Source organism: Mus caroli, unplaced genomic scaffold (genome assembly GCF_978045245.1).
Source record: "Mus caroli unplaced genomic scaffold, Mus_caroli_1 scaffold_11, whole genome shotgun sequence".
Lineage (NCBI taxonomy): Eukaryota > Metazoa > Chordata > Mammalia > Rodentia > Muridae > Mus > Mus caroli.
The window spans coordinates 101,303,497-101,328,332 of NW_028227266.1; the positions used below are offsets into that span (position 1 = coordinate 101,303,497).

Below are 24,836 nucleotides of genomic sequence, written 5' to 3' on the forward strand. Positions count from 1 at the left end.
CTCTCCAGACCCTGGATTTTTTTTCTAGTTGATTCATTCTTTCACAATTTCATATGCATATTGTACTTTGAATGTCTCCCCCATAGTCCCCTCACCTCCTTCCCCTCCCACTAAACCCCTTCTTCCCAACAGACTCCCCCACTCCTATTTTCATGTCTTTGGGGGCCACTCTATTTTATTAGGGTTGTCTACAAGAGTAGGGGTTAGTTAAATAAGGGTAGCTTACCACTGAGCAATTTGGCTCTCCTGCCCTCCCCCCGCCCCCCAACCCTTAACGGCCTAGAACTTCCCAGAAAGGGGTGGGGCCTCGTGAGCCCCGCCCCCATGCTTGATGGACTCACCAGCTCCGCCTCCTCAGCGCAGGACTCCTTCAGGTAGCAACAGTCTTGAGTCTTGAAGGCATGTCTGTGTGTCTCCTGAGCCTCCCGGCTCACTGTAGATGTGCCACAGGTACAGTCAGAAAGACCAGGGCCCCCATCCCTAACTGACCACTTATGAGTTTTGTTCATTTAGGTAAGACAGCTTCCTTTCAAGCCTCGGTTTCTTCATCTGTATTTTAGGGACTGCATTGCTTTCAGGGCGGAACAGTAGAACATGCCACGTGGAGGTGCCGCTCCACTGACTTGGGAAATGCTATTTTTTTTTTTTAAGACTCACGGCATCTTTCATAAGCATTGGAGCCTTTTTGTGGAACTTTCCTACTGCCTCTGCCAGCCCACCCACATAGATCCAGAAAACTGACGCTTGCCTTGATTGACTCTGTCGGCTCTCTGACCTGTTCCAGATGCTTAACAATGGCCACATCCTGCCCTGCAGCTCATCATTAAAATACACCCCCAACATTTCACATCAGCTAAAGTTAGTCTCAACCTAGCGATGACCATGCACAAAATTCCTTGCACTGCCTGGGACACTTAACAGTAGCTCAGAGTTCGGTGAACTCCCTTAAGTGTTAATGCTAGCTGCCTTAAGGATCAGTAACCCATTCATGCATGGCCTCCCTAAGCCCCTTGACCCCTGGAATGGCTGCAAATCATTTGGTAAATTCATTAGTTGGTTCCTTAATAATTGCAGACACGCAATCCACACCTGCTGATTGAGTCTGTGGACTGCCAGGGTGGCCTCTTAGAAAGCGCCGTCCTCGGAAGTCCTGCTTAACGCTCTGCTTCCTGGCCAGGGCCTCATTAAAGACTGATTTAACAGAGCAGTTTGGTAAGGACTTAGATATTCCCAGGCATTCTCTGTTTCCCCCTTTGTCTTTCCTACATTCCCGATGTGGTGTGCTTTGTTAGCTCTCTCGTCCCCCATGTAATTGCTGGTCCAGTTTCTTCCTGGCTTTCTATCATTGAGCAGTAAGTCTGTCTTCAGCCCCGATTGCCCACAGCCTTAATTGATTCTGCCTAATCTCCTTGCAGGGGCCAAGGTTAATTCCCCAGGCACCTGCCACTGAGTCAGCCTGCAGTAAATTCTCTCCCCCACTGTAATCACGGCCCCAGTAACACCAGCCAGCAAATTTTTCCAGAGATTTGAGGTAACCGGCGCTTTATTGCCAGTCTGAAGCTTTGGCACTGAGCAGGCTGGTTGTCACCAATCATATGTCAGCTGCATTTCCATCCATCTTCCATGACATCTTCTAGGGTCATGAAGAGCAAGGACAGAGGCATGCCTGCTTGGTTAGCTGCTGGTGGGCAATATGACTATAGTGGCCATCTAAGCCTCTAGGGAGATGTAGATTCTCCAGGAGCTGGGTGGTCTTATTTTCTTCTTTTTCAGCAGTATTGGAGACTGAACCCAGAGTCTTATATATGCTAGCCAGCTAAGAACCCTATCACTGAGCTGCCTCTTCGTTAAGTTTTGGAGTCAGCGTCTCTCTGAGTTACCCAGGCTGATCTTCAACTCACTCAGCAACTCAGGCAGATCCTGTACTTGTGACTTTCCTACCTCAGCCTCCAGAGTGCTAGAACTAAAGTACTCCAGAGTAGAGAGAACTAAAGGCCTGCATCCGCCCAGAGCTGCCTTAAATAATTTAATTATTGCCAGCACTGACTTTGTCACATAAGGCCTCTGAAAGGGACACCTAAACTCCTCCTCCACTGTGGCTACACTGGAGGATGATACAAGCTTGAATTCTCTCGCGGATCATCTCTTCATTTCATTGTATATCACCGACAGACCTACAAATGAAAACAGAATGTTGGTCTGCAAAAGTCCTGGCATAGTTCGAAAGCTCTCAGACTGTGTCTCAGGACTGCTGGACCCCAGGATTGTCTTTACTTTAGCTGGCTGTGTGTCCCCAAGTCAGGTAGCCTTTCTCTCAAAGCCACAGTTAGACAGGAAACCTCTGAGATCATGTCTCAGGAAGCCAGAGGTGGACAGGTGTGTGGCAAGGACAGAGAGATATCTAAGTTTGTAAGAAATCAAATCCAAGTGTTGAGAGAGATGCCGCTGCTTACACCCTACTTAGAAATCACACGCCTTCAACAAGATAATGAAAGAAAAGAACGTTTCATTTAGCATGGTCAAAGGCTGCTGTGCGCAGAGTGTCCCTGCCTGCCCAAGCCCCTCACCTACGCTACCAGCTTCTCACAGGCTATACCTGTATCACACAGCTCCTGTGGCAGGGCCTGGACCTTATCTGTATCAATCAACCATCATGGTCTGGACAGTCAACTCCTCATTCAGTACTCAGGGGACACACCACAGCAAGCTGGTATGCTCAGATCTTTGATAAGTGACAAGGAAATGTGCTCATAGCTCCAGAAGCCAGCCAAGGTCACTAGGTAACGGCACCTTCCATTTGCTTCTCAGTTTGCTTCTCATACTCAGTGCGTATTCATCAGGCTGCAGAGGAAGGTCAAGTGTTCTTCAAAGCCTCAGATCATTGGTTGGGTTCCCCGAGCCCCAGCCCTGGCTGGGAATGGGCTGCTGCTTTCTCCTGATGTTCTGGCTGTTGCAAAAGGTTTGCTCGTGAGTCCTGCATGCAAGCTGGCTTTGCAACATCAGATGCACATCCTCCCTGTGCTGGTGCCCCAACAGTGGTACTGTCAGGACTCTCAGATGGAGAAGCAGGATTCTGCAGCCTAAGGTTGTTATATAGATAGACAGCCTTGGGCTGTGTTTGGGGCTGGCTAGCCAAGCTACTCGGCAGGTAGAAACACGTCTCACCTGAGATCCCTTCTTCAGCACTTTTTTGCTTCAGTCTGGTGTTTCACTGACAGTTCACAGATCCTCCTGCTTCGCAAGCACGAGCCCTTCTAAGGCAGCCACTGAGCCTTGTGTTGGAACAATCTCTCACTGTGGTTCATTGTGTGTCATGTGCTGCCCTCCCCACCACACACACACACACCCACGCCCAGTGCCGGCTGTTATGCTTGCCACACCATTTGTACGGTCAGAGCTCTTTCAATGACGTGAAGGGGTCACGGATCGTGGTCTGATCAGGAGCCAGAGAGGCTGGATAGATAGTTCTACAATCAGATAGATAGTTTTATGCCTGTGAAATATTTAATTCATATAAAAACTACGGATTATTGACAACACTTTACATTGTGACTTCTGTCCAATTCATCTTACACATAGTTGTCAGATAATAAAATATCCCCATGTCATACTCCAGCAATGCATAAACTTACAGCTGACTTCATTTTTCATCTTAGTTCTGCCACAGGCAATCCCCACGGCCCTTTCTCCTTCTCCTCGGTCTGTCAGAGGAGAATTGCCCCCTGGAGATCACTTAATGCCAACCATCCTTTTTAGCCCATAATGAACCTGGCAAGGTCACTGCAGGTGACTGGTAGAGGTAGCAATAGAGTTCTGATTTCCTGGCTGCAGTCTATGGCCACCCATTCCAGCTTGGAGCAATATAGGTACATGTCACTCATCCCTTCTCCCTCCAATGGCTCGTTCCTGGGCTGGGCAAGACCCTTCCCCACTTGCTTCTCCTGGGTGGAAGAAACAAGCTTCCCCCAGTTGGAGGAGACACAGTCTGCCTACAGGAGAGCCCAGTTCACTCCAGCACCCAGAGAAGATGTGGATGCTAACTGCTCCCCACTCCTTCCTTGCTCCTGATGCTCTGAGCAGAAAGCCAGCACCAGACATCAATCCAGACCCCAGCGTTCCACTCACCGCTTGCCCTTCCTGCGAAGTGAGCCATTTGAAACACAAAGGTTCCCAGGACTTCCCTCCACACCAGGCTAAAGTTTACATACACAGTGTTTTCGAGCAACAATGGGGAATAATTCACTGAAGAATATAACTTAAGTTTTCCCAATCCTATAACTAACACATAATCATATTTTAAAATGTTGCTGTGCTCCCTCCCCCGCCCCACCCTGCTTCTTTTTACAGTACTGGAGAGTGAGTCTTCGCTCTTGCATGCAAGGCAAGCACTCTGGGCCTGACCTACAGCCCCCCCCCCAAAAAAAGTAAGGTGCAGAGGAATTTAAATAAACATACCTATAACCCCATTTCCGAGGGATCAAGAATCTCTCCCTACCCACCCCTGCCCTCGTTCTCCATGAATATATATATTTACACTCAGAGAGACTGTCTGCCGTGGCTTCCTGCCTCAGAAAGACCTTCTGTTCTGGGACTCATTTTGGAGCATCACCAGCAGAAAACCCTACCACCGAGGTCTAGCAACTCTTGGTGTCTGTCAACAGAATGTCCCCAAGTGTTCCTGAAATAATTTCACAGGGCCCAGCTGCTATAATATCGTGAGATTCCCTAGGAAACCCTGGAGACCTAACGCCTCTTTGGCACTGTGGACAGAAGAGGAGGGATTTAATTTAATTGGTGATTTTTTCCCCACCCTTGACCATATAGTTCCCAAATAAAAGACACAAAACATATTTTAAACAAGCCGTAACAGCACTAGAGCTGGGCAGATATCAGCCCTCTGTGTTATTTTGTCTACTTCCTTGTCAATAACCCAGAGATATCACTTGTTTGTTCCCCCTGGGCTGCTCCTACTCATGGCTGGCCCTCATGGCCATGGGGAGATCAGCCTACCTCATGGTATCTTCTTCCTTCTTCTCTCTCCTCCTCTCTCCTTGTGGTCTCTGCTTCAGACGCCAAGCCCAGAAACCAAAACCTGCCTACCTCTCTTCTGCCCAGCTGCAGGCCGTAGGCGTCTTTATTGACCAATCAGGGATAACTTGGAGGGCAATGTTACATAGCGCCAATGGGTGTACAATGAGGATTTCCTCATCTCTGGAGGCAACCAGACCTTGGGGTTCAGTACTCAGCGTTACAATATGTAACAACAGACCAAACCTCAACAGGGACCATCACATGTCACCCCCTGAAAGGAGTCTCAGTGTGAGTCGCCTCAGCGTGGCTCTGCAAGGAAAGGAGGGCTACAGCGGATGGGGTGACATACCATGGTCATCTGCATGTGATGCAATGAGAGAAATGAGAATCTCTTAATTTTCAAGCTACCACATTTGCCCCAGTGACCCGGCAAATGACACATAAGTGTAGGTCAGTGATACTCAGTGTGGCCTTCTACTAAATGTGAGCTAAATACCCATCTCCATGGGCAAGCCTCTCCCTACACTCACAGTCAGTATGTGATCGTCTTACCCCATTAGTCTAAGACCCTGTTGTTTAATGGGACTGGAGATTCAGACCCAATGCATCCTGAGAGTGACCAGGCCCGGCTACCTGATGTGGACCTCAGAGCGATGTTCAGGATCAGCATGTGTGGAGGGTGGGTAGTTGTTGAGGTGCAGATGGGGTTCCGCTGACGAATCACTTTAGGCATCCAGGACTCAGTAGACTTGTGAATTTATTATACCAGTTTTCACAAACGCAAGAAAAGTGTTGGGGCAGAGCAACTCAGCACCAGGGCCAGCAGGCCCAGGGCCAGCAGCTCCATGTAGACTGGTACTGTCCATTTGTCCATTGCCATGTTGGGGAGGAGCTGCTGAAGAGAGAGGCCAGTGGGTGGGGGAGGCAGGGCCCTCAGGGGACTTGCTGATTCAGCCTTGGAATGTTGGCCACAGCCCAGACCTGGTTTTATGAGGTCTCTAAAAGTGACAGGCACTCCAATCCCCCACAGTTCAACTTTCCCCAAAGTGATACCTGCATTGCTGCGTGCCATGGGGATACCCTGTCAAAAAGACAAGGCTAGCCAGTCAACGTTTCCACTCCTCGCGGAGCAGGTAGAGACTTCAAGATGGTGGCTGTCTCAGTCAGGGCTACTATTGCTGTGATGAGACGCCATGACCAAAGCAACTTGGGGAGGAAAGGGTTTATGCAGCTTATGCTTCCATATCACAGTTCATCATCGAAGGAAGTCAGGGCAGGAACTCAAACAAGACAGGAACCTGGGAGGCAGAAGCTGGTGCAGAGACCATGGAGGAGCCCTGCTTACTAGCTTGCTCCCAATGGCTTGCTCAGTCTGCTTTTTATAGAACCCAAGACCACTAGCCCAGGGGTGTCTCCACCCACAATGGCCTGGGTTCTCCCCTTATTAGTCATTTAGTAAGAAAATGCCCTTTGATCTTGCCTACAGCCCGATCCTATGGAGGCACTTTCTCAATAGAGGCTCCATCCTCTGATGACTCTAGCTTGTGTCATGGTGATGCAAAACTGGCCAATGCAGAAGTCCAGGCAGGTAGTCAGGGAAGGATATTAATGCACCATGGTGCTTTCTGTTCCTTCCTCATGAAGGCCAAAGCTGATGGTCAGGTCTCCTGGCAGCCAGCCCATTCTCCTAGGTTAGTTCTGGACACACCAGTTTGCCTGCCTTCCCAAGCCCATGCAGAGAGGAACAGCCAGAAATCAGAGCTCAGCTACCTCCTTCCTCATCACCAGCACCCGCCGGAGGTATGCTGGCTTCCCCGCCTCTGTGTGCAGCTCTTTCACGTTGGTTTTCTTCCAAGAACATCTCTGTCTCCCTGCTCCCTGCATTCTCGAGGCCGTCCTCACTCTTGTCCTGATTTTTCCTCCTGAGATGCTGTGCATCGGATCATGGCAAGCAGGCCCTGGGGAGACACTTCAGAAGTAAGCTGAAGAGTCTCAGGGGACTAGCAAACAACAGGGCTGCAGTCAGTCTGCACAGGCAGGGCCTGCCAGCACTCTGGATCCCTGTCCACACACCCCTAGCACTCAAGCCCCTTCTCAGACCCATGTCCCATCCCCAGGGTTGCTGGCGTGCAGTGTGTCACCGTGCCTGGCTACTCAAAGGGCTTTGGCTACCAGACCGGCCAAAGCTTCTCCGGAGAGTTCGACCACGCCTGGAATGCTGTGTACCTTGAGGGTCGTTGGCACCTGGTGGACAGCACCTGGGGCAGCGGCCTGGTGGACACCACCACCTCCAAATTCACCTTCCTGTAAGTACGAGGCTCAGTTTTGCCAGTGTCTTTCTTGTCTGTGTATGGGGTGCGGACAAGGTTGAAGAAGGGAGGCATGTGGGGGAAGGGAAGGGCCAAGTGTTAGAGGAAGGCTGGACAGCCTTGCCTAGCTACTCTCGCCTTCCTGAAAGCTGGTTCCAGGTCGCTTGCAAGGAGCTGAATTTTCTTGTCACCTCTGCCTTCTGTGACTCCTCTGACTCTCCATGAGTCCATGAAGCTAAACCCAGGAGCCCCTCCTGTTTGCCCCAGGTCACACATGAGGAGGGGCGAGGCTAAGGTGCCTCCTCTATGCTCCATCTTCTCCTCCAATTCCTGTTCTCTGAAGGAGGAAGAAGGATGCAGTTGGCAGATAGGAGAGGTGTAGGTGGGGCTAAGCCACCTGGGTCCTTACGGTGCAGTCTGGATCATCCTCCAAGGCTTGTTCAACCCTGAACTTAACCTTCAGCCAAGCATGGCATTTTCATGGGTCGTGATGTCCCTCAGCAGTCTAGATCCCCCTTTATTTGGGAAACAGACTGTTTCCTCCAATGTGTGCAAGCGAAACCTTGGCCCTGCACACTCACCCTACATAGAGCTGTTACCCTCAACAGTGTCCCCCTTAGGCGGAGCAAAGCCTCCCAAGCCCAGGCTGTCTCCCTTTCCTTCTCTTTGTCTCTGTCTCTGACCAGCCCTAAGGAGCCACAGAAGTTCCCCTACTGCATACCCCCTTCCCCCTGGCACAGGGGCAAGAAGGGTCCAGCACAACTAGAACACTGTCCCCTTGCCTCCCTACCTCTCCATCCTTTCGCTGTTCACACCCGCTCTTATGTACCATGGTTTTGGTCCTTTCAAACTACTTTTAGGCATTAAACAGAGAGAAAGCTGTCCTTTCTACCTCACCCTATCTATAACCTCCTACGGCTCTGCGAGCAGGCCCTGAGTTCATGCTGTGGCCTTGTCTCAGAAGGGACCTCAGATCCCGTGTGGCCCCAGGATCTGCACACAGCCACCCGAAGAGTCTCCAGTGCCCACATTAGGACCACAGATCATCCTGCTGACAAACTTCTGTTAATCAGCAACACCCAATCCAGTGGTTGGGTCAGCTAGACAAAGATTTCCCAAAGCTCCCCGTGAGATACCTGGATGTGGGTGATAGTGGTCAAACCTACTCTCACACCCAGCTCCTAACCAGGTCTTCCTCTACTCCAGCTACAATGAATTCTACTTCCTCACCCACCCTGCCCTGTTCATCGAGGATCACTTCCCAGACAACAAAAACTGGCAGCTGCTGAAGCCGCCCCAGTCTCTGAGGCAGTTTGAGAACAGCATGTACCACAAGAGTGAATTCTACAACAAGGGCATGCTGAGTGCCCACCCAGAGATGTCCATGATCAGAACAGGTAAGGAGAAGCAGGTACACAAGGCAGAGCCCCAGTGATGGCTGAAGCTCCCTTCCCACTAGAGTAAGCCAAGAAAATCAGACCGCCAAGCTTAGCTATCTTCCATGGCCTGAGCTGACACTCATTGTCCCTTGACACAGCATGGAAACCATGGCTGCTGGGCGTTTGCAACACTCTTAAGGGACAAGGCCTGACCCCAGGACCACAGTCATGGACCTCAAAGGACTGTTTCTTGTGCCTCTCTGGGGATCCAGAGCCTGGTCCTGCTCTTGGCGCACCACAGCAGGGGTCAGGAAGGCTGACCAGCCCACCTCCCCCTTCTCATTAAAGCCCAACCTGACAGCACCCGCTCTGCCACCAGGAGGCCTCCACACATCCCAGACAGAAGGCCTGAGATCCCAGAAGCAATCAGCTAGGCGGGCCTGAGGGATGATGGCCTTGACCCCACCCCACAGGCTGATGGGACAAGGCAGGGGGGTCCACCAGGGGGCAGTCAGGAGCAGGTACCTCTTGCCCATTGCACTTCCCCATGGATTCTTGATTTGGATGCAGAGCTGCCGTGGTCTCTGGTTAGTCACAGACACGTGGCCGCTTCAGCTGTTGAAGCAACAGCCCACGGCTGCTCACTTCAAAGCTCATTTCCTGCACCTGAGTCTGGCAGAGGTCTGCACTGCGGTCTCTATCGTGAGACATGAAACCACAAGAAAGACTCGAGCAGACCACAGCGCCCTCGTGATCATACTGCTGAGTTGAGTTTGCCTTTTTTGGGGAGATGTAAAAGTGTAAACACCAGATTTCTTAATTTATACTAACCTAAAACTCAATTCCATATTCATGCTCCTTATTGTAAGAATATTTCTTGGTGCCTGTGAGTTGCCTTGAGAATAGAGCTTGAAAAGAAGCAAGGGAAGGGGGCAGGGGAGAGGGTAGAGTGAAGAGGAAGGAGAGAGTCACGGATACAGGGAGGAGAGAAGAGGCAGAGAGGATAAAGAAGTGCCAGCCACAGTCCTTCAGTGGCCTTTGGGGTCCCCAATAATTCACCTCTTCTGAGATGCTCAGCACATTTCTGCCAAATATTCTCTAAGACAGGTGCTAAGCTCTTCCAAAGAGCCTACAGCACAGACAAAGGCAGAGCATAGAAAAAGCACTCCCATGATTCATTCTGGAAAATGGTGGGTTCTCTGGAAGAGGCCTCCAGGAGGCCTCCAGCATCCCTCCAGCACCCCTCCAGCATCCCTCTAGCATCCATCCCTCCAGCATCCCTCCAGCACCCCTCCAGCATCCATCCCTCCAGCACCCCTCCAGCATCCCTCCAGCATCCCTCCAGCATCCCTCCAGCATCCCTCCAGCATCCCTCCAGCATCCCTCCAGCATCCCTCCAGCATGTCCAGCATCCCTCCAGCATCCCTCCAGCATCCCTCCAGCATCCCTCCAGCATCCCTCCAGCATCCCTCCAGCATCCCTCCAGCATGTCCAGCATCCCTCCAGCATCCCTCCAGCATCCCTCCAGCATCCCTCCAGCATGTCCAGCATCCCTCCAGCATGTCCAGCTCACCTGAAGGGCTGAAGCAGACTCTTTGCAGCCAGGTCTTTAGGGTGAGTCCCCACCATGTATGGAATGGAGGATTAATAGTGGACGTGAATCAGACAGCCTTCTCCTTTGCCTGTCTCCATCCATGAGCGGGGCTGGAGAAGTTGCTGGGCAAGGGCTGGGGTGGTCAGCTTCTAACAGAAGCCATGGCCTGGCTCTCAGAGCAGACACTGCCTGGTGAGCCAGAGAAGCCCAGATAGAAAAAGCCTTCCTGAGCCAGTGAAAAGCAATGTTCCAGTAGAGGAGTGCAGAGGCAAGGCAAGGGGGAGCTGGCAGGAGAGATGGGTTCAGTGGTTCGCTGAGACCCAGTTCAGAAGCACAGCTATGGCTCCCTGTGTGAGAAGCAAGTGTTGGGAGGGGAATCCAGAAAAATACCCTGTTAACACTCCTGGGCATAGACTCCTGGAGGAAAGCCCGTTCTGGTTACGGTGTGGTGTTCATATGACAGCTGTTGATACCATAATCTTTACAGGGGAGTGATACAAAAGTAATACTTCAGAGTTGGGGGGGGTGGATAGCTCAGTGTTTAAGAGAACTTGGAGCTCATCCAGACAACTTGAGTTCTGTTCCCGGTACCCACATCCTTAAGTCAGCTCACAATTGCCTGTAACTCTAGCTTCAGGGGGATCAGTATCCTCTTCTGAACCATTACACACACAGGAATCAGTACCCTCTTCAGGACTCCACAGGCACACGCACACACATACATACACACACACACACACACACACACACGCACAGCATTCACACAAAGACATGCGTGCACACACATAAAAATAAATCTCTTTTTAAGACGTAAGAATTGAAGGAGACAGCACTCTTCCCATCCTTTTAGACCCCTCCCTGATCTGGAATCAAATAAAATATCCAGGCAGGCTTCATCTAATGTAAAGCAAGTGGGAGAGTAGAGGAAGGCTAGGGTAGGGTTTTCTTGCCCATCCCCCACCCCACCCCACCCCAGCTATCACAGTTATCAGCTGTCTCAAAAATATTCACCCAAATGAGTCAGAAGAATACTGCGTTCAGGGCCGTCACACTGTTAAAAAAGCAAGCTTGGTAGAAATCTTCACAACCACAGACATAGACACACACTGTAAGTCACACCTTCCCCCCTCCCCCCCCCCCAGTGCTTAAGCATCCCCCAGCACACACTGGATCCGCCTCACCTAACCACGACTTGCTCTCTGCAGTGAATGGGAAAGCCACAATCACCATGGAGAGCCGGGCCCCAACTCTGTTCATGTTCATGCTCAATGGCAAGCAGGAGCACGGGCTCCTGAGCCTCAGGAAGAACGGGATGAAGCTGGAGGTGTACCCTCCAACCATGGGCACCCACAAGCTGCAGATCTTCGCCAAGGGCAACTCTGAAATCTACAGCTCGGTGCTAGAATACACACTCAAGTGCAACTATGTAGACTTCTCTGTCCGGCTGCCCAGTGAGCTCCACCAGCCCGTGGGCCCCAGCTGGTTCTCGGAGCAGATGGGCATCACGAAGCCCTCTCACTCTGACCCCATCATTCACACCAGCGATGGCCGCTGCGCCATCAGCTTTGGCGTGGAAGAGGGCATCAGTGTCCTGGCGTCCCTTCATGGCGATGACGGCCCCATCACTGAGGAGACACAGCGGCGCTACATCTTCCAGTTGAACCGAGGGAAGAGGACCGAGCTCAAAGTCCAGCTGCCCCATGCTGGCAAGTTTGCCCTTAAGATCTTTGTGAAGAAGAGGCAAGAACAAGGGAACTTCATCTTTGTGTTCAACTACCTCTTGTGCTGCGCCAACACCAAGGTGAACTGGCCCATGTTCCCCGAGAGCTTTGGCAACTGGGGACAGGACAATGAACTGCTAGAGCCTCTCTCCGGTGTGCTTCCCGCCAACCGCAACATAGCCTTCAAACTAAAGCTGCATGGTATCGCCAAAGCTCTGGTGAAAGGACAGGACACGTGGCCCCTCACTCTTAACCCTGAGGGCTACTGGGAGGGCAGCTGCAACACAGCTGGCTGCCAGGAAGTCTACGTCATGGTGCTAGAGAATGCTAACCACAACTTCTACAGCTACATCCTGAAATACAAAGTGAATGACCAGTGAGGGGCTGCGTTTCTTCATGGTCCCCCAGGGTTACACGGCCAGCCCTGCCCAGGGAGGGCCCAAGCTAAGAGCAGAGAGCCCAGGACACCACTAATCTGCATGAAACCACTTCTAGGCCTCTGCTTCAGTCCCCTCTGCCTCAATCTCCCTGCTGTGTCACAGGCACTGAGGAATCCGTGCCGCCAAAGGCTCACTCAGTGTGGCTGTGGAAGAAGAGACAGAGGCCAGGGCCCTCTAGAAGAAAAAGGTGCTATGTAAATCCAAGGTATTGTGAAATGTACACCCCTGCCTGTGCCTGCTCTTGTGTTAGGACTTTGTTGCTGTAGAGCTGAGTGGGAAAGCAGAGGTGTTGCCGGTGCTGAAAGCTTTCCCCACGATGCCTGCCTGGTGTTTGAGGCTGAATCTATGAGAAAGGTGTGTTCCCCCTGCAAGTAACATGGTGTTTCTCCCCACTACCTTCTGGACCCCAGGGAATGTCGGGCCTGCCCATCTTCCACATTCCTAGTGCTCCTATTAGAAACTTCAAGCTCTTCAAGAGCTTGTGAAGGGGGTGGGTGTAGAAAACAAACCAGCTGACCCTCAGCCAACTGGAGGCTGTTGACTCCCGATCCCTAGCATCTCTGAGATGTGCTAAGGGCAGGAAAGCAGCCCTGTGCACATTCGGATGTCCTGGCTGGGGACCAGGGATGGAGGTCCAGCAACCCACATGGAAGGGTGAAGACCCTGATTTTATGTGCCTACCAGAGTTTAGCTGAGGGCCTGGAGATTGTCCCACCCCACCCCACCCCACCCCCGCCAGCCATCCTCAGGAGCCTCAAATGCCTACATAGCCCGCTGGGAGCCTGACTGATGACCTGGGCCCTGGGCAAGCAGATTAGCCCCAGCAGTTATCAGATACCAGGGATAGTATCTGATAACAAAATGTTACTCCTTCCTTACAAACCAAACCAAGCTGAGGGGACCACCACCTGCCCCCTAGAGAAAGTGTTGGTCCCTGTCTCTGAGGAAAGCCCTATCATAGCCATTTTCCCTCCTGTCTTTCTCTGAGATGACAACCCCTGCCCTGAGTTCAACCTTCCTTCCACTGGGAACAGTTGAGGGCCTCTTACTTGCTCTGGCCTGTCCTAAAAAGCCTGAGCTGCCTAGCTGGCCCTCAGCAGCACCTGAGGCTGGTGTTTCCATGGCAACAGCTGAGGGGGGGGAAGCAGGCTGCTGCAAGCAGGGAAGGCCTGAGGAGAGCCCCCCCCCCCAAGAGGTTCCTGCAGTAGCATCCCAGTGCACAGATGTGCTCCAGGGGGGTCCCCTCCAAACTTCAGGGTTCTAGGACTCTGCTCACTGTGCCTGTCTCAGGACACACACACACACACACACACACACACACACACACACACATCCCTCACTGCTCTCTGAGGAATGTCCTCAGGCTCAGCTGCCTCCAGAGCCAGCTTGGGATACTCACAGCCTCTGCAGTCAACTCTTTCCTCAATAAGAGCCCATCAGACTCCTTCGATAAGTGGCTGACCCCTCATGCTAAATCCTGGGACTATAGAGGTGAACACAAAGGGCTCAGCCATAGGCACCCGCATCTCTGGGTGGGCAGTCTGCCAAGTGGAACCTATTTGAAGACCTAGGATCCCAGAACTTCAGCTCTTCATTCCTTTCTGCCCCTTTCCCACAGGTCCCCACTGCTACCCATCTGATACCAGATAGCCCCCCTCCACCAGACTGGGTAACCTCACTTGCGATTAGCATGGCTGCTAGGGGCTGAGCTGCCTTGGCTCATGTCCAGGGTCCTCTGGCAGTCTCAGCCCATCAGCATCTTGTCACTCACGCCTGGAAAACGCACCAAAATGGGGTGGGGTGGGGTGGGGTGGGGGTGGCGTTGTCTCCACTACAAGAAGACGGTGGAGTTTGCACTGCCTGGAAACAGCTTTTCCTCACCCCTTTTATTTTATGATCAGAAAGAACTGTGCTATGTTTTAACGAAATAGTAAGTGCTTCGGCGGTCCCTGCCACTCGCTAGACACAGCCGCGACAGCCACTGCTAGCCCTGCAGAAAATGATCCCCATGTTTTTTTCAAAACAGCATAATTAATCTATTCTGGAGCTTGTGGAGGATGCTACCCCACAAAACAGGAGCTGTCCTCAGCACCAGAGACCCAGACCGAGCCTCTAGCAGCGGCCCGGGTCATCCACACGCCCCGCCCTCCTCGTTTAACCAGGTAGTTCCTTTGTCAAGGCAGCTGTAGGTGCACTCGGAAAAACGCCTGCGTTTCTTTTTACTGAAGCAAAGATACACGAAACCGAATCCAATCTTCATGAATTTTTACACGCATGCTGCTCAGCCTGGAAATTTGGAGGCTGCGTTTTGAAGGCTTTTTATTCAAATCCCCCTCTTTGTCTGCTGGTCCACGAGTCTCATTGGCCGATCAAATGGCACGAGCGCCCCCTGGTGGATCACATGCGAAGTTGCCACCGCTGCAAACCCCCAAGCTGGCTCTTTTTATGATATTTGTTAAAAATCACTAGGTGCTTTCTCGTCCCTTGCGGACAAGTTATGCTGTCTACGGCATTCACATCGTGGATAGTTATCCTCGTGGTAGATATGCCAATGTCAGCGTTGTCTTGCAGACTGTCCAGAAGAGCCTGGGGAGACTCCTGGCCTGGCGTGGTGAGAAGACAGGATGGGATTAAGAATTGAGCATCTTGCCCAGAAAGCCTTTCCTGAGACAGAAACCCTGGGCACAGGAATGCCTGTCTGGGGTCGCTGTGATCACACTCATTACTATGGCAATGACAGGCTGAAACTGATCAAACCCAGCGTTTTGCCAGGCAGGCCCCAGGATGGGCGCCAGGGTGCAGAAGGATGGGGCGTGGTGAGGCAAAGGGGTGCAATTAAGCTCTTTTCAGCTTGCTTCAAAAGTGCCACCAGCTCAGCTGGACTGTTCTCTGTCTGATTGTGAATATTTTGAGTTCTCCATATGTTACATTGTCCCATGAGGACGGACTCCTCCCAGCCCACCGAGATTAAAGAGACGTAAATAGATTAACTGAAGCATGAAGGATTTGAGCTAGATATAAAGAACCATTTCCTGTTGTGAAGCAGGAGGGAGACGTTGCCAATAAACTCGGCGAAATTCTCAAAGGACTTGAAAAGGAGAAAAGTTCCCGCAGTGGTCCGGCATTTTCTTTGCCGTGCTTACTGAAGCGATGGGTTCTCCCTCCGCTAACTAAACGGCACTGGTTGGCCGGCAGTAAACACCAGGTTAATGGTGTGACCACATAGCTCACTGTTGTGGGATTTCAAAGGCGGTTTATCTGAGGTCTGCCGTTTCCTTTCATCTGGAGTAAGTAAAGCCGCAGAGGTGACTATTTCTCCCCGTGTGTGCTGAGTAGTGTGGGCCACTGGCTGTTGAAGATGCTGTCCTCACATTGTTACTGGGGTTCTTTTTCAATAAAATTTATATTCATTTTTATCCAACAATGTAATTATCGATCCATCCTTATCGCCGCTCTTACAAGGAGGAAAAAAAAAAAAAAACAACCAAGGGGGGAGGGCAACACTTTCATGTTCAAAGGATGCTTTTTAAAAAAAAAGATCAATGTCCCCGCCATTTGAACGTGATGGGGAGATGCAAATGGGGTGTTGGGCAAATAGCGATTCCACATTAAAGAAAACATAATTAGGTCAGCCCCGGCCCTCCGAGGCTCACGTGCCTTTGAAGAATCTGAAGACCACGCTTCCTTCATTGAATCTTGTTTAACTTGAACATTTTAAAGTCAGCCCAAATTTCTTTTTAGAGTGGGAGAAGAAAAACGTGCCAAAAATTTTCCTGTCAACCTACTTTTGGGGTGCTGAATATATGATATACGTTTCTTGATATTCACGCACACACGCGAAACTTTCCAGGTTGCCTAAACTGATTACTCGTAAATTAGACATTTAGAGGACTGGAGGAAAAAAAAAATGAAAATCTAGACACCTCTGAGAAGCTGCTGTAACCATGGAGACCATTCTCATAGCTGTAGTGTGAAGGGCAAAAAGATTTGTGTTCCCAAATCTGGGCTTATCGCATCCCTCATTGCCAGACACAAAAACCCGAGATGTGTTACACTTCATCCTTGGGGTGGGGGTTCACAGAGGACTGCAATCCATGGGTGAGGGAAGTTTCTAATGACACACTATGGAGAAGTCGGAACAAACTGTCTCTAGGTCTTTGGTGCAGTAGAAGGACGAACTCTTAAATTATTGGAACGGGCTGCAAGTTCCCACCCAAGAGCTGGAATAGACTGACCTCCAATGTTCCTTCCAGTCCAGAGACTGTGTGAAGCTGTGTCTTTGTGAACAGATGATGGCAGGCACCAGCCTGGGCTTGTCAGTTAGGCAACATCTGAAGGGCCCTGCTGTGTTAAGAGCCTGCTCCCTAAGCCCCGGGCATGCTACACCGCAGGCCTCTTACTTGACTGCGGGCGAGGGGATGCACGGAGCTCAGCAGGTGGACAGACCACAGGGAACCAGCGGCCCAGACAGAGGCTGGTCCACTATGATTTGCAGACAGAACTGAAGAAGACTAAGAGTCCCCTGGACAGTCCTCTCTTGGACACGCCCCTGAATGTCTCCATGAAGTCTCTTTTCTTCCACCTCATCCTCAGACCTCAAGTCAGAAAAATTATTCTTAAGCCAATCAAATTCCTGAGGAGGATGCCTAGGGGTGTCCTGTGACCTCTGCCATCCTCCATGGCAAGATCTGGTCCATATGGAGGCTTTGGGGCCTTGTCTCATGTGCTTCTTCACCCACTGTGAGTGCTCAGGCCCACCACTCCCTCAGCGCCACTTCTTGGGCCTCTGTGTGCCAAGGTGAGTCCTGCCTAGGTCATTACTGTCCACGCCAACCTCAGATCCGAACATCCACCCCCACCTGAGCTGTGTTCAGACAAAATGCTTTTCATGATCCTTCCCAAGGAAGTTCATGGTCTCTGGAGAAGGCACTGGTGGGCAAGGTAAGTCTTCAAACAAAAATTGATTTTAGGTCTACAATCCTACCTCCTTAAACACACCTGATCTAGCTTGATCTCTGAAGCTAGGCGGGGCCAGATCTGGTTAATGCTTGGATGGGAAACAAAGGCTTATTTTAATAGACAATCAAGAGAGTGCCCAGTCACCTCCTTCTCCTCTAGAGACATCATGTCAAGTGCTTCATTCCCAAGGATAGTGTAAGGATGGCTCTTCAAAGAGGGACACAGATGAGGGGCCATGGAGAGACGTCTCCCCTGCAGTTGAGTAAGCTGTAAGCAGCAGCTTTAGTTCAAAGGCTGCCTCTCTGTGGTCCTCCTGGACCAGCAATGGTATGCACTGATCACGTAGAAGCACCAGTCAGAGCCAGCATCAAGCTTTGGGAATTCAGTGTCCTGGAGGCCATGGCTGTGCAACATAAAAGGCCAGCGATCGGGACCAGGTAGGCAGCACCTCAGACTGAGATGGGACATGACAGGAAGCCCCAGAGCACAAGTCCCCTGGTGAGTCCCCTGATGGTAGGGGCTATGGCGACAATCCTTTGGCTAATCAATAGGAGACACCACAATTCACACTACCCTGCTTTTTGAACATGTTGGTCCCTGTTGTATCGACAGTCTTCCCTCCCTCACTCCTGGAAAAGCCTTGCCTGGCCCTCATCCATCCTCCGGATTCACATCATATTTGTAACTCAGAACTCTGCACAATCAGGTGATGAGAAAGGATTGGAACTTCACCACTGAACTGCAATTTTTTCCATACAGTTTTATTCAAAAAAATATTTTCATACAATATATTCCAATTATGGCTTTCCCCTCCCAGATCCTTCCAAACTCTCCATCCCTCCACCACCATGCCCTTTCTTTCTCTCATTTTAGAAAGCAAACAAGCCCGTCGGTGGTGATGCACACCTTCAACCCTAGCACTTGGGAGGCAGAAGCAGGTGGATCTAAGTTCCAGAATCTCTAGGAGTTCGAGGCCAGTCTGTTCTACAGAATGAGTTCTAGAACAGCCAGGGGTACACGGAGAAACCTTGTCTCAAACAAACAACAACAACAAAGCAAACAAAATGGCAAAGAAAAATAATAATTTAAAAAGAAAGAAACACACACATACACCAACAAAAATTCAAAATTGTGGAGCCAAAGAGATGGCTCATCAGTTAAGAGCACTGGCTGTTCTTCCAGAGGTCCTGAGTTCAATTCCCAGCAACCACATGGTGGCTCACAACCATCTGTAATGGAATATGATACCCTCTTCTGGTGTGCATGAAGACAAAGCATGAATATATATTTTTAAAAACACAAAATTAGACACCATGATACATACATGAGGAGAGCAGTAAAACTGAAAAAAAAAAAAAAAAAAAGACCCAAAGCAAGATGAGACAAAAAGTCTACAAAAATAGCATTGAGTTGGTTTGTGTTGGCCTCCGGCTGCTGGGTCCAGAGCTTACATGTGTGGCTAATACACCCAATGACAGTCCACTGGAGAAATTCAGTTTTTCCTTTGCGAGTGGGTATCAACTGCAGAGAGCTTCTTGGTTGGAGACAGGAGCTCTGGTCCACTTTCCCCTTCTCAGAACTGAGAATTCTTGGAACACACACTTTGGTTCTGCTTCTTGGCACATGCTGGGTGCTTGATAAATGCTCAGTAAGTGTTTTCTTGGGAAAACTGAGAAGGGATGTGAATGGAGCTGCCAGCAACCATTCCTTGAACATTTGTAGAGTGTGTCATTTTCCCAGGACTGGCCCTTGTGGTTTCATTCAGCTCTGCCTGCCACAGCCTGGATGGTGAGAGAGGCCAAGAGTCTCAGGGGAGGATCCCAATCCAGGGAAGGGGGAACGGCTGCCCTGGGGGTGGGGGAGACTGAGGGCTGGTTGCTAGTGACCTTCAGAGACAAAAGTGACCCCTTTACCTAGACCTCAACTTATTCTTGAGGCTCTCTCTGAGGGGGGGGAGGCTTAGTCTGTGGACTGTGACTGAATGCAAGATTTCTATGTGAAGGTGAGCTCAGGACCTCCTCATCTGTGAAGGACCCATGAAGTGCTGTCCCCATATCTAACTGTGGCTTGGTCTGTTTAAAGGAGGTCTAGAACATGAGCCTAATGCTTCTGTTTGACCCAAAGTAACACAAACACGCTAAAGCTCCCATTAATTGTATCCTCACCTGCCCAGAGCTCAACCAACAAACCTAGCTGCAGGAGACTCTCTGAGGCCCCAGGAGAACCTATTATCGAATGGAAAAGCTGCAAAATGGCAAGTTTTGCTAACTGGGACTAAAAGGCACAATATTTTCTCCTGGCGAATCAGGAGTGTGCTGGGCTGTCACAGAAGAACTCATTATCCCTCTCCCTGTCCCTGCTCCCATCCCTATCTTCTCTCTGCATGTGTATGTGGTATGCATTTCTGTATGCATGTCCACATGTATGGAAACACATGTGTGTGCGTGCATGTGGAGGCCCCCAAGTGGACATCAGATGTCTTCCTCAGTCAGTCTCCTCTATATTGAAGCAGGGTCTCTCAATTGAACCCAGAGCTCATTGATCAGCTATTGTAGAAAGCCAGTTTACCCTGGGCCCCCCTTATCCCCGTCCCCCAACTTCTGAGGTTACAGGCACTTACTCAGATTTTGCAAGGGTCCTGGGCATTGAACTCAGATCTTCAAGCTTGCACTTTATCCACAGGGCCATCTCTCCAGCCCCGTTTATGGATATTTTAAACAAGGTTGCTCTTGGTATTGAGTGGAAAATAAACAGAATTGGCTTGCTTGGTTTGGTGACTAAGGGTTTACCTGGACAGGTCCACGGAGACATTCCTGCCTCACTGGGGCTGAAGAGATGACTCGGTAAAGTGCTTGCTCTGCAAACATAAGGAACAGAGTTTGATCCTCAGCATCCATGGAAAAGGCCAGGGGAAAGGGCAAGGATTTTGTCACCCCAGCACTAAGGATGGGTGGATCCTTGGTGCTTATCAGCCAGCAAGCCTAGCCCAGCTGGCAAGCCTCAAGTCCCAGAGAGAGACTTTGTCTTAACCAAAAGGTAGATGACACCTGAGGTTGACTTCCTGGTACACACATGTACACACACTCACATGGGTAGTGCACATATGCAAAACACACACATACAAACCATTTCCTCTCTCAAGCCAACTGGATAGACATTTGAACATCACCAACTGAAGCCCTAGGTTTACGAGGAGTCTGCGGTCCCCTCTGAGCTCAGTAGGAAAGAGACTCACAGTGACCAAAAATCATAGACCCTGGGTGGGAAGGGAGTGTTGCACATATTCGCCAAGCCTGACTAATAGCCAAACAGGAGCCAAGACCAAAGGAGGAAGGAAATTACTTAGCTTCATGGGAAGCGGGGAGCTCTGGCTCCCCAAAGTCAGTCCCATAGCTGAGAACCATCCAGACATAAAACAATAGGTCCCTGGATGCTCTGGAGGGCTCTTTGTACCCCTGGGCTCTGGGCAGGATCCACATGGCCTCCCCAGTTAAGTTTCTCAGTCCAGAGAAAAATTGAAAAGTTGGAGCCAAACTCACCGGTGGACTGCACCTCTGATTAAATACTGTCTAGCATGCAGAGTGACCAGTGATTGGTCATTTCAAAATGAAATACTAGTCCCGCTGATCTCAGTTACTCCGCGGTGTTGAGGCAAATGTTATGTCCTCCTCGCCTCTGATCTTATGATTCTGTGAGTGTTAAGAGTGCCTGGGCGTCTATTTATAATAGCCAGAAGCTGGAAAGAACCCAGATGTCCCTCAACAGAGGAATGGATACAGAAATTATGGTACATTTACACAATGGAGTACTACTCAGCTATTAAAAAGAATGAATTTATGAAATTCCTAGCCAAATGGATGGACCTGGAGGGCATCATCTTGAGTGAAATAACACAATCACAAAAGAACTCACACAATATGTATTCACTGATAAGTGGATATTAGCCCAAAACTTAGGATACCCAAGATATAAGATACAATTTGATAAACGCATGAAACTCAAGAAGAATGAAGACCAAAGTGTGGACACTGTGCACCTTCTTAGAATTGGGAACAAAACACCCAGGGAAGGAGTTACAGAGACAAAGTTCGTAGCTGTGATGAAAGGATGGACCATTTAGAGACTGCCGTATCCAGGGATCCATCCCATAATCAGCTTCTAAACGCTGACACCATTGCATACACTAGCAAGATTTTGCTGAAAGGACCCAAATATAGCTGTCTCTTGTGAGACGATGCCGGGGCCTAGCAAACACAGGAGTGGATGCTCACAGTCAGCTATTGGATGTATCATAGGGCTCCCAATGGAGAAGCTAGAGAAAGTACCCAAGGAGCTAAAGGGATCTGCAACCCTATTGTTGGAACAACATGATGTACTAACCAGAACCCCGGAGCTCTTGTCTCTAGCTGCATATGTATCGAAAGATGGCCTAGTCGGCCATCAATGGAAAGAGAGGCCCATTGGACTTGCAAACTTTATATGCTCCAATATAGGGGAATGCCAGGGCCAAAAGAATGGGAATGGGTGGGTAGGGAAGTGGGGGGCGCTATGGGGGACTTTTGGGATAGCATTGGAAATGTAATTGAGGAAAATATGTAATAAAAATATTAAAAATCAAAAAAAAAAGAGTGCCTGGGCGTGGAGCTTCCTCCCCCTGGGTGTTGTGGGACTGGCTGCAGAGTTCACAACCACGGTCTTCTCAGGGCACCTGCCCAGACTGGAAGGCTCAGGATCTGCTCTTAAGGGAGTGTTGTGAACAGGGCTGAGAACCCGCTGAGTGAAGCTTTAAAGATGGTGTCTTTCCTCCAGTCAACATTGCTACCTCAGAGTCTCCCAAAAAGAGGCTGAAGAAAATATAAGTACCAAGGCAAAGAAATGTCTTTGCAGTGACGACAGAGGATTGTTTCCAGCCTACATTTCTGGAAGACCGGGGAAGATGAGCAGGTGCTAAAGAGAAGAAATATCAATCTATTCCCCAGTGACGTGGTTTCTCAAGCACTAGTCAAAGAGGCCACTTCACTTTGGATGACATCATCCAAGGGGTAAGTAGTTCAGATACGATCCTGTGTTTCCTGGCCACCCAGGCTGCCATGGAAATGCAACCTCAGGACAGGAAAAGAACCCTCCTCTAAAGTTGACTACTGAGGCAGGGCTCATTCCCAAGCTGGTGGACTTCCTGAAGGTGACACCTCTCCCTAACTTGCAGTTTGAGGCTGAGTGGACGCTCGCCAACATTGCCTCAGGAACTTCAGAGCAGACCGGAGCTGTTGTGAAAGGGGGTGCCATTCAGCCCCTGATTGAACTCTTCCGTTCCCCAGACCTGACCGTGTCTGAGCAGGCAGTGTGGGTCCCTGGGAATATAGCTGGTGACTGTGCAGAATTCAGAGACAATGTCATTTCCAATAATGCCATCCCACATCTGATCAACCTTATTTCAACAAAAATACCAATCACATTTCTTTGGAGCATCACATGGACTTTGTCCGACTTATGCCGAAACAAAAATCCATACCCTTGTGAGGACGCCTCCATGAGGCAGATGCTACCTGCTCTCTGTCAGCTCCCGCTGAATCATGATAATGAGATCCTCTCAGATACCTGCTGGGCCCTGTCCTACCTGACTGAGGGCAGCAAAGAGTATATCCATCATGAGGTGACCACCGGTACCCTGCCCGGGCTTGTAGAACTTAAGACCAGCTCAGAACTCAGTGTCTTGACCCCTTGTCTCCACACTATGGGCAGCATTGTGGCTGTAACAGATGAACAGACCCAAATGGCCATCGATGCTGGCATGTTAAAGGTGTTGGGCCAGGTCCTGAAGCACCCAAAGTCCTCCATCCAGAAGCTGGTGGCCAGGACCGTGAGCAACGCAGCCACTGGGCCCGGGCACCACATCTGGCAGCTGGTTTTGTAACTAGCTGCCTGTCTTGGTAGACCTACTGAGGAATGTGGAATTAAAAATCCAGAAAGAGGTTGTGTGCACCATGGCTAACATGGCAACAGGGGCCTCTCAGTGCCAGCTGACTCTGCTTGCCCACTCGGGAATCTTGGAACCAATGCTGAGTCTGCTCACTGCCCCAGACATGGAGGCTGTCATTGTCGTCCTTGATACCATTTCTTCTCTCCTCCAGATAGACGACCTACAGGAGAAGAAAAGGCTGTGTTTTCAGACAGAGGAAGTTGGTGGCTTTTAAAAAGTTGAGTCCCCTGTGCCCCTTCTTAGAATTGGGAACAAAACACCCATGGAAGGAGTTACAGAGACAAAGTTTGGAGCTGTGATGAAAGGATGGACCATCTAGAGACTGCCGTATCCAGGGATCCATCCCATAATCAGCTTCTAAACGCTGACACCATTGCATACACTAGCAAGATTTTGCTGAAAGGACCCAAATATAGATGTCTCTTGTGAGACGATGCCGGGGCCTAGCAAACACAGGAGTGGATGCTCACAGTCAGCTATTGGATGTATCACAGGGCTCCCAATGGAGAAGCTAGAGAAAGTACCCAAGGAGCTAAAGGGATCTGCAACCCTATAGTTGGAACAACATGATGAACTAACCAGTACCCCGGAGCTCTTGTCTCTAGCTGCATATGTATCGAAAGATGGCCTAGTCGGCCATCACTGGAAAGAGAGGCCCATTGGACTTGCAAACTTTATATGCCCCAATATAGGGGAATGCCAGGGCCAAAAGAATGGGAATGGGTGGGTAGGGAAGTGGGGGGCGCTATGGGGGACTTTTGGGATAGCATTGGAAATGTAATTGTATGTAATAAAAATATTAAAAATTAAAAAAAAAAAGTTGAGTCCCTACAGCACCACCACAACACTTACATCAGCAATGGTGCTCTGGACATCGTTGAGAAATGTTTATGTGAGGATGAAGACAACGACAGTCTGCCCAGGCCTGGACCGAGAGCGTGAATACGTAGAGAGCTAAGACATCTCACACACCAGATTTCTGCAGAGTACTGATCAGTCATGGACTTCCACACAGCTTCTGGTGACAGCACAGACCACGGACATCCACACCGTCTCTGGTGGCAGTACAGATCTTGGACATCAGCGGGGCCCTCTGCCACAGCAAGAACCATGGACAACACCATAACCCTCAACAGCAGCACAGGTCAGTGTCGTCAACATGGCTTCAGGGGGCAGCACAGACCAGACACAATGGCATGACCTTCAATGGTAAAACAGGCCACTGACATTAAGACCTCCCCCAGCTGCAGCAGGACCATGGGCCCAAGCAGTGGTCAAATATACACGGCCAACGTCTTTTACCAGCTGAGGAGTCTAACTGACTAGGGACAGGGTTTTTTTGCTTTTGGTTGTGTTGCTGTTGTTAATCTTCTTTGTTAGTCTGTTCCTTTTGATTGGGGGAATTGAGATTATTAATAGACAG

At 50.2% G+C, this 24,836-nt stretch overlaps 1 protein-coding gene and 1 pseudogene across 1 annotated transcript in view; both read left to right on the forward strand.

Moving 5' to 3' along the window:
* Positions 1-13,145, forward strand: part of Ky (kyphoscoliosis peptidase) — a 37,594-nt gene extending 24,449 nt beyond the window's left edge. Inside the window, exons 9-11 of the mRNA XM_021172657.2 lie at positions 7,149-7,337; positions 8,547-8,737; positions 11,519-13,145. Of these exons, the coding sequence (XP_021028316.1) occupies positions 7,149-7,337; positions 8,547-8,737; positions 11,519-12,414 (1,276 nt within the window). The 3' untranslated portion in view covers positions 12,415-13,145. The remainder of the gene's footprint in view (positions 1-7,148; positions 7,338-8,546; positions 8,738-11,518) is intronic.
* Positions 13,146-17,384: 4,239 nt separating this feature from the next.
* LOC110302429 (importin subunit alpha-8 pseudogene) lies at positions 17,385-24,355 on the forward strand (annotated as a pseudogene).
* The last annotated feature ends 481 nt before the right edge of the window (positions 24,356-24,836 follow it).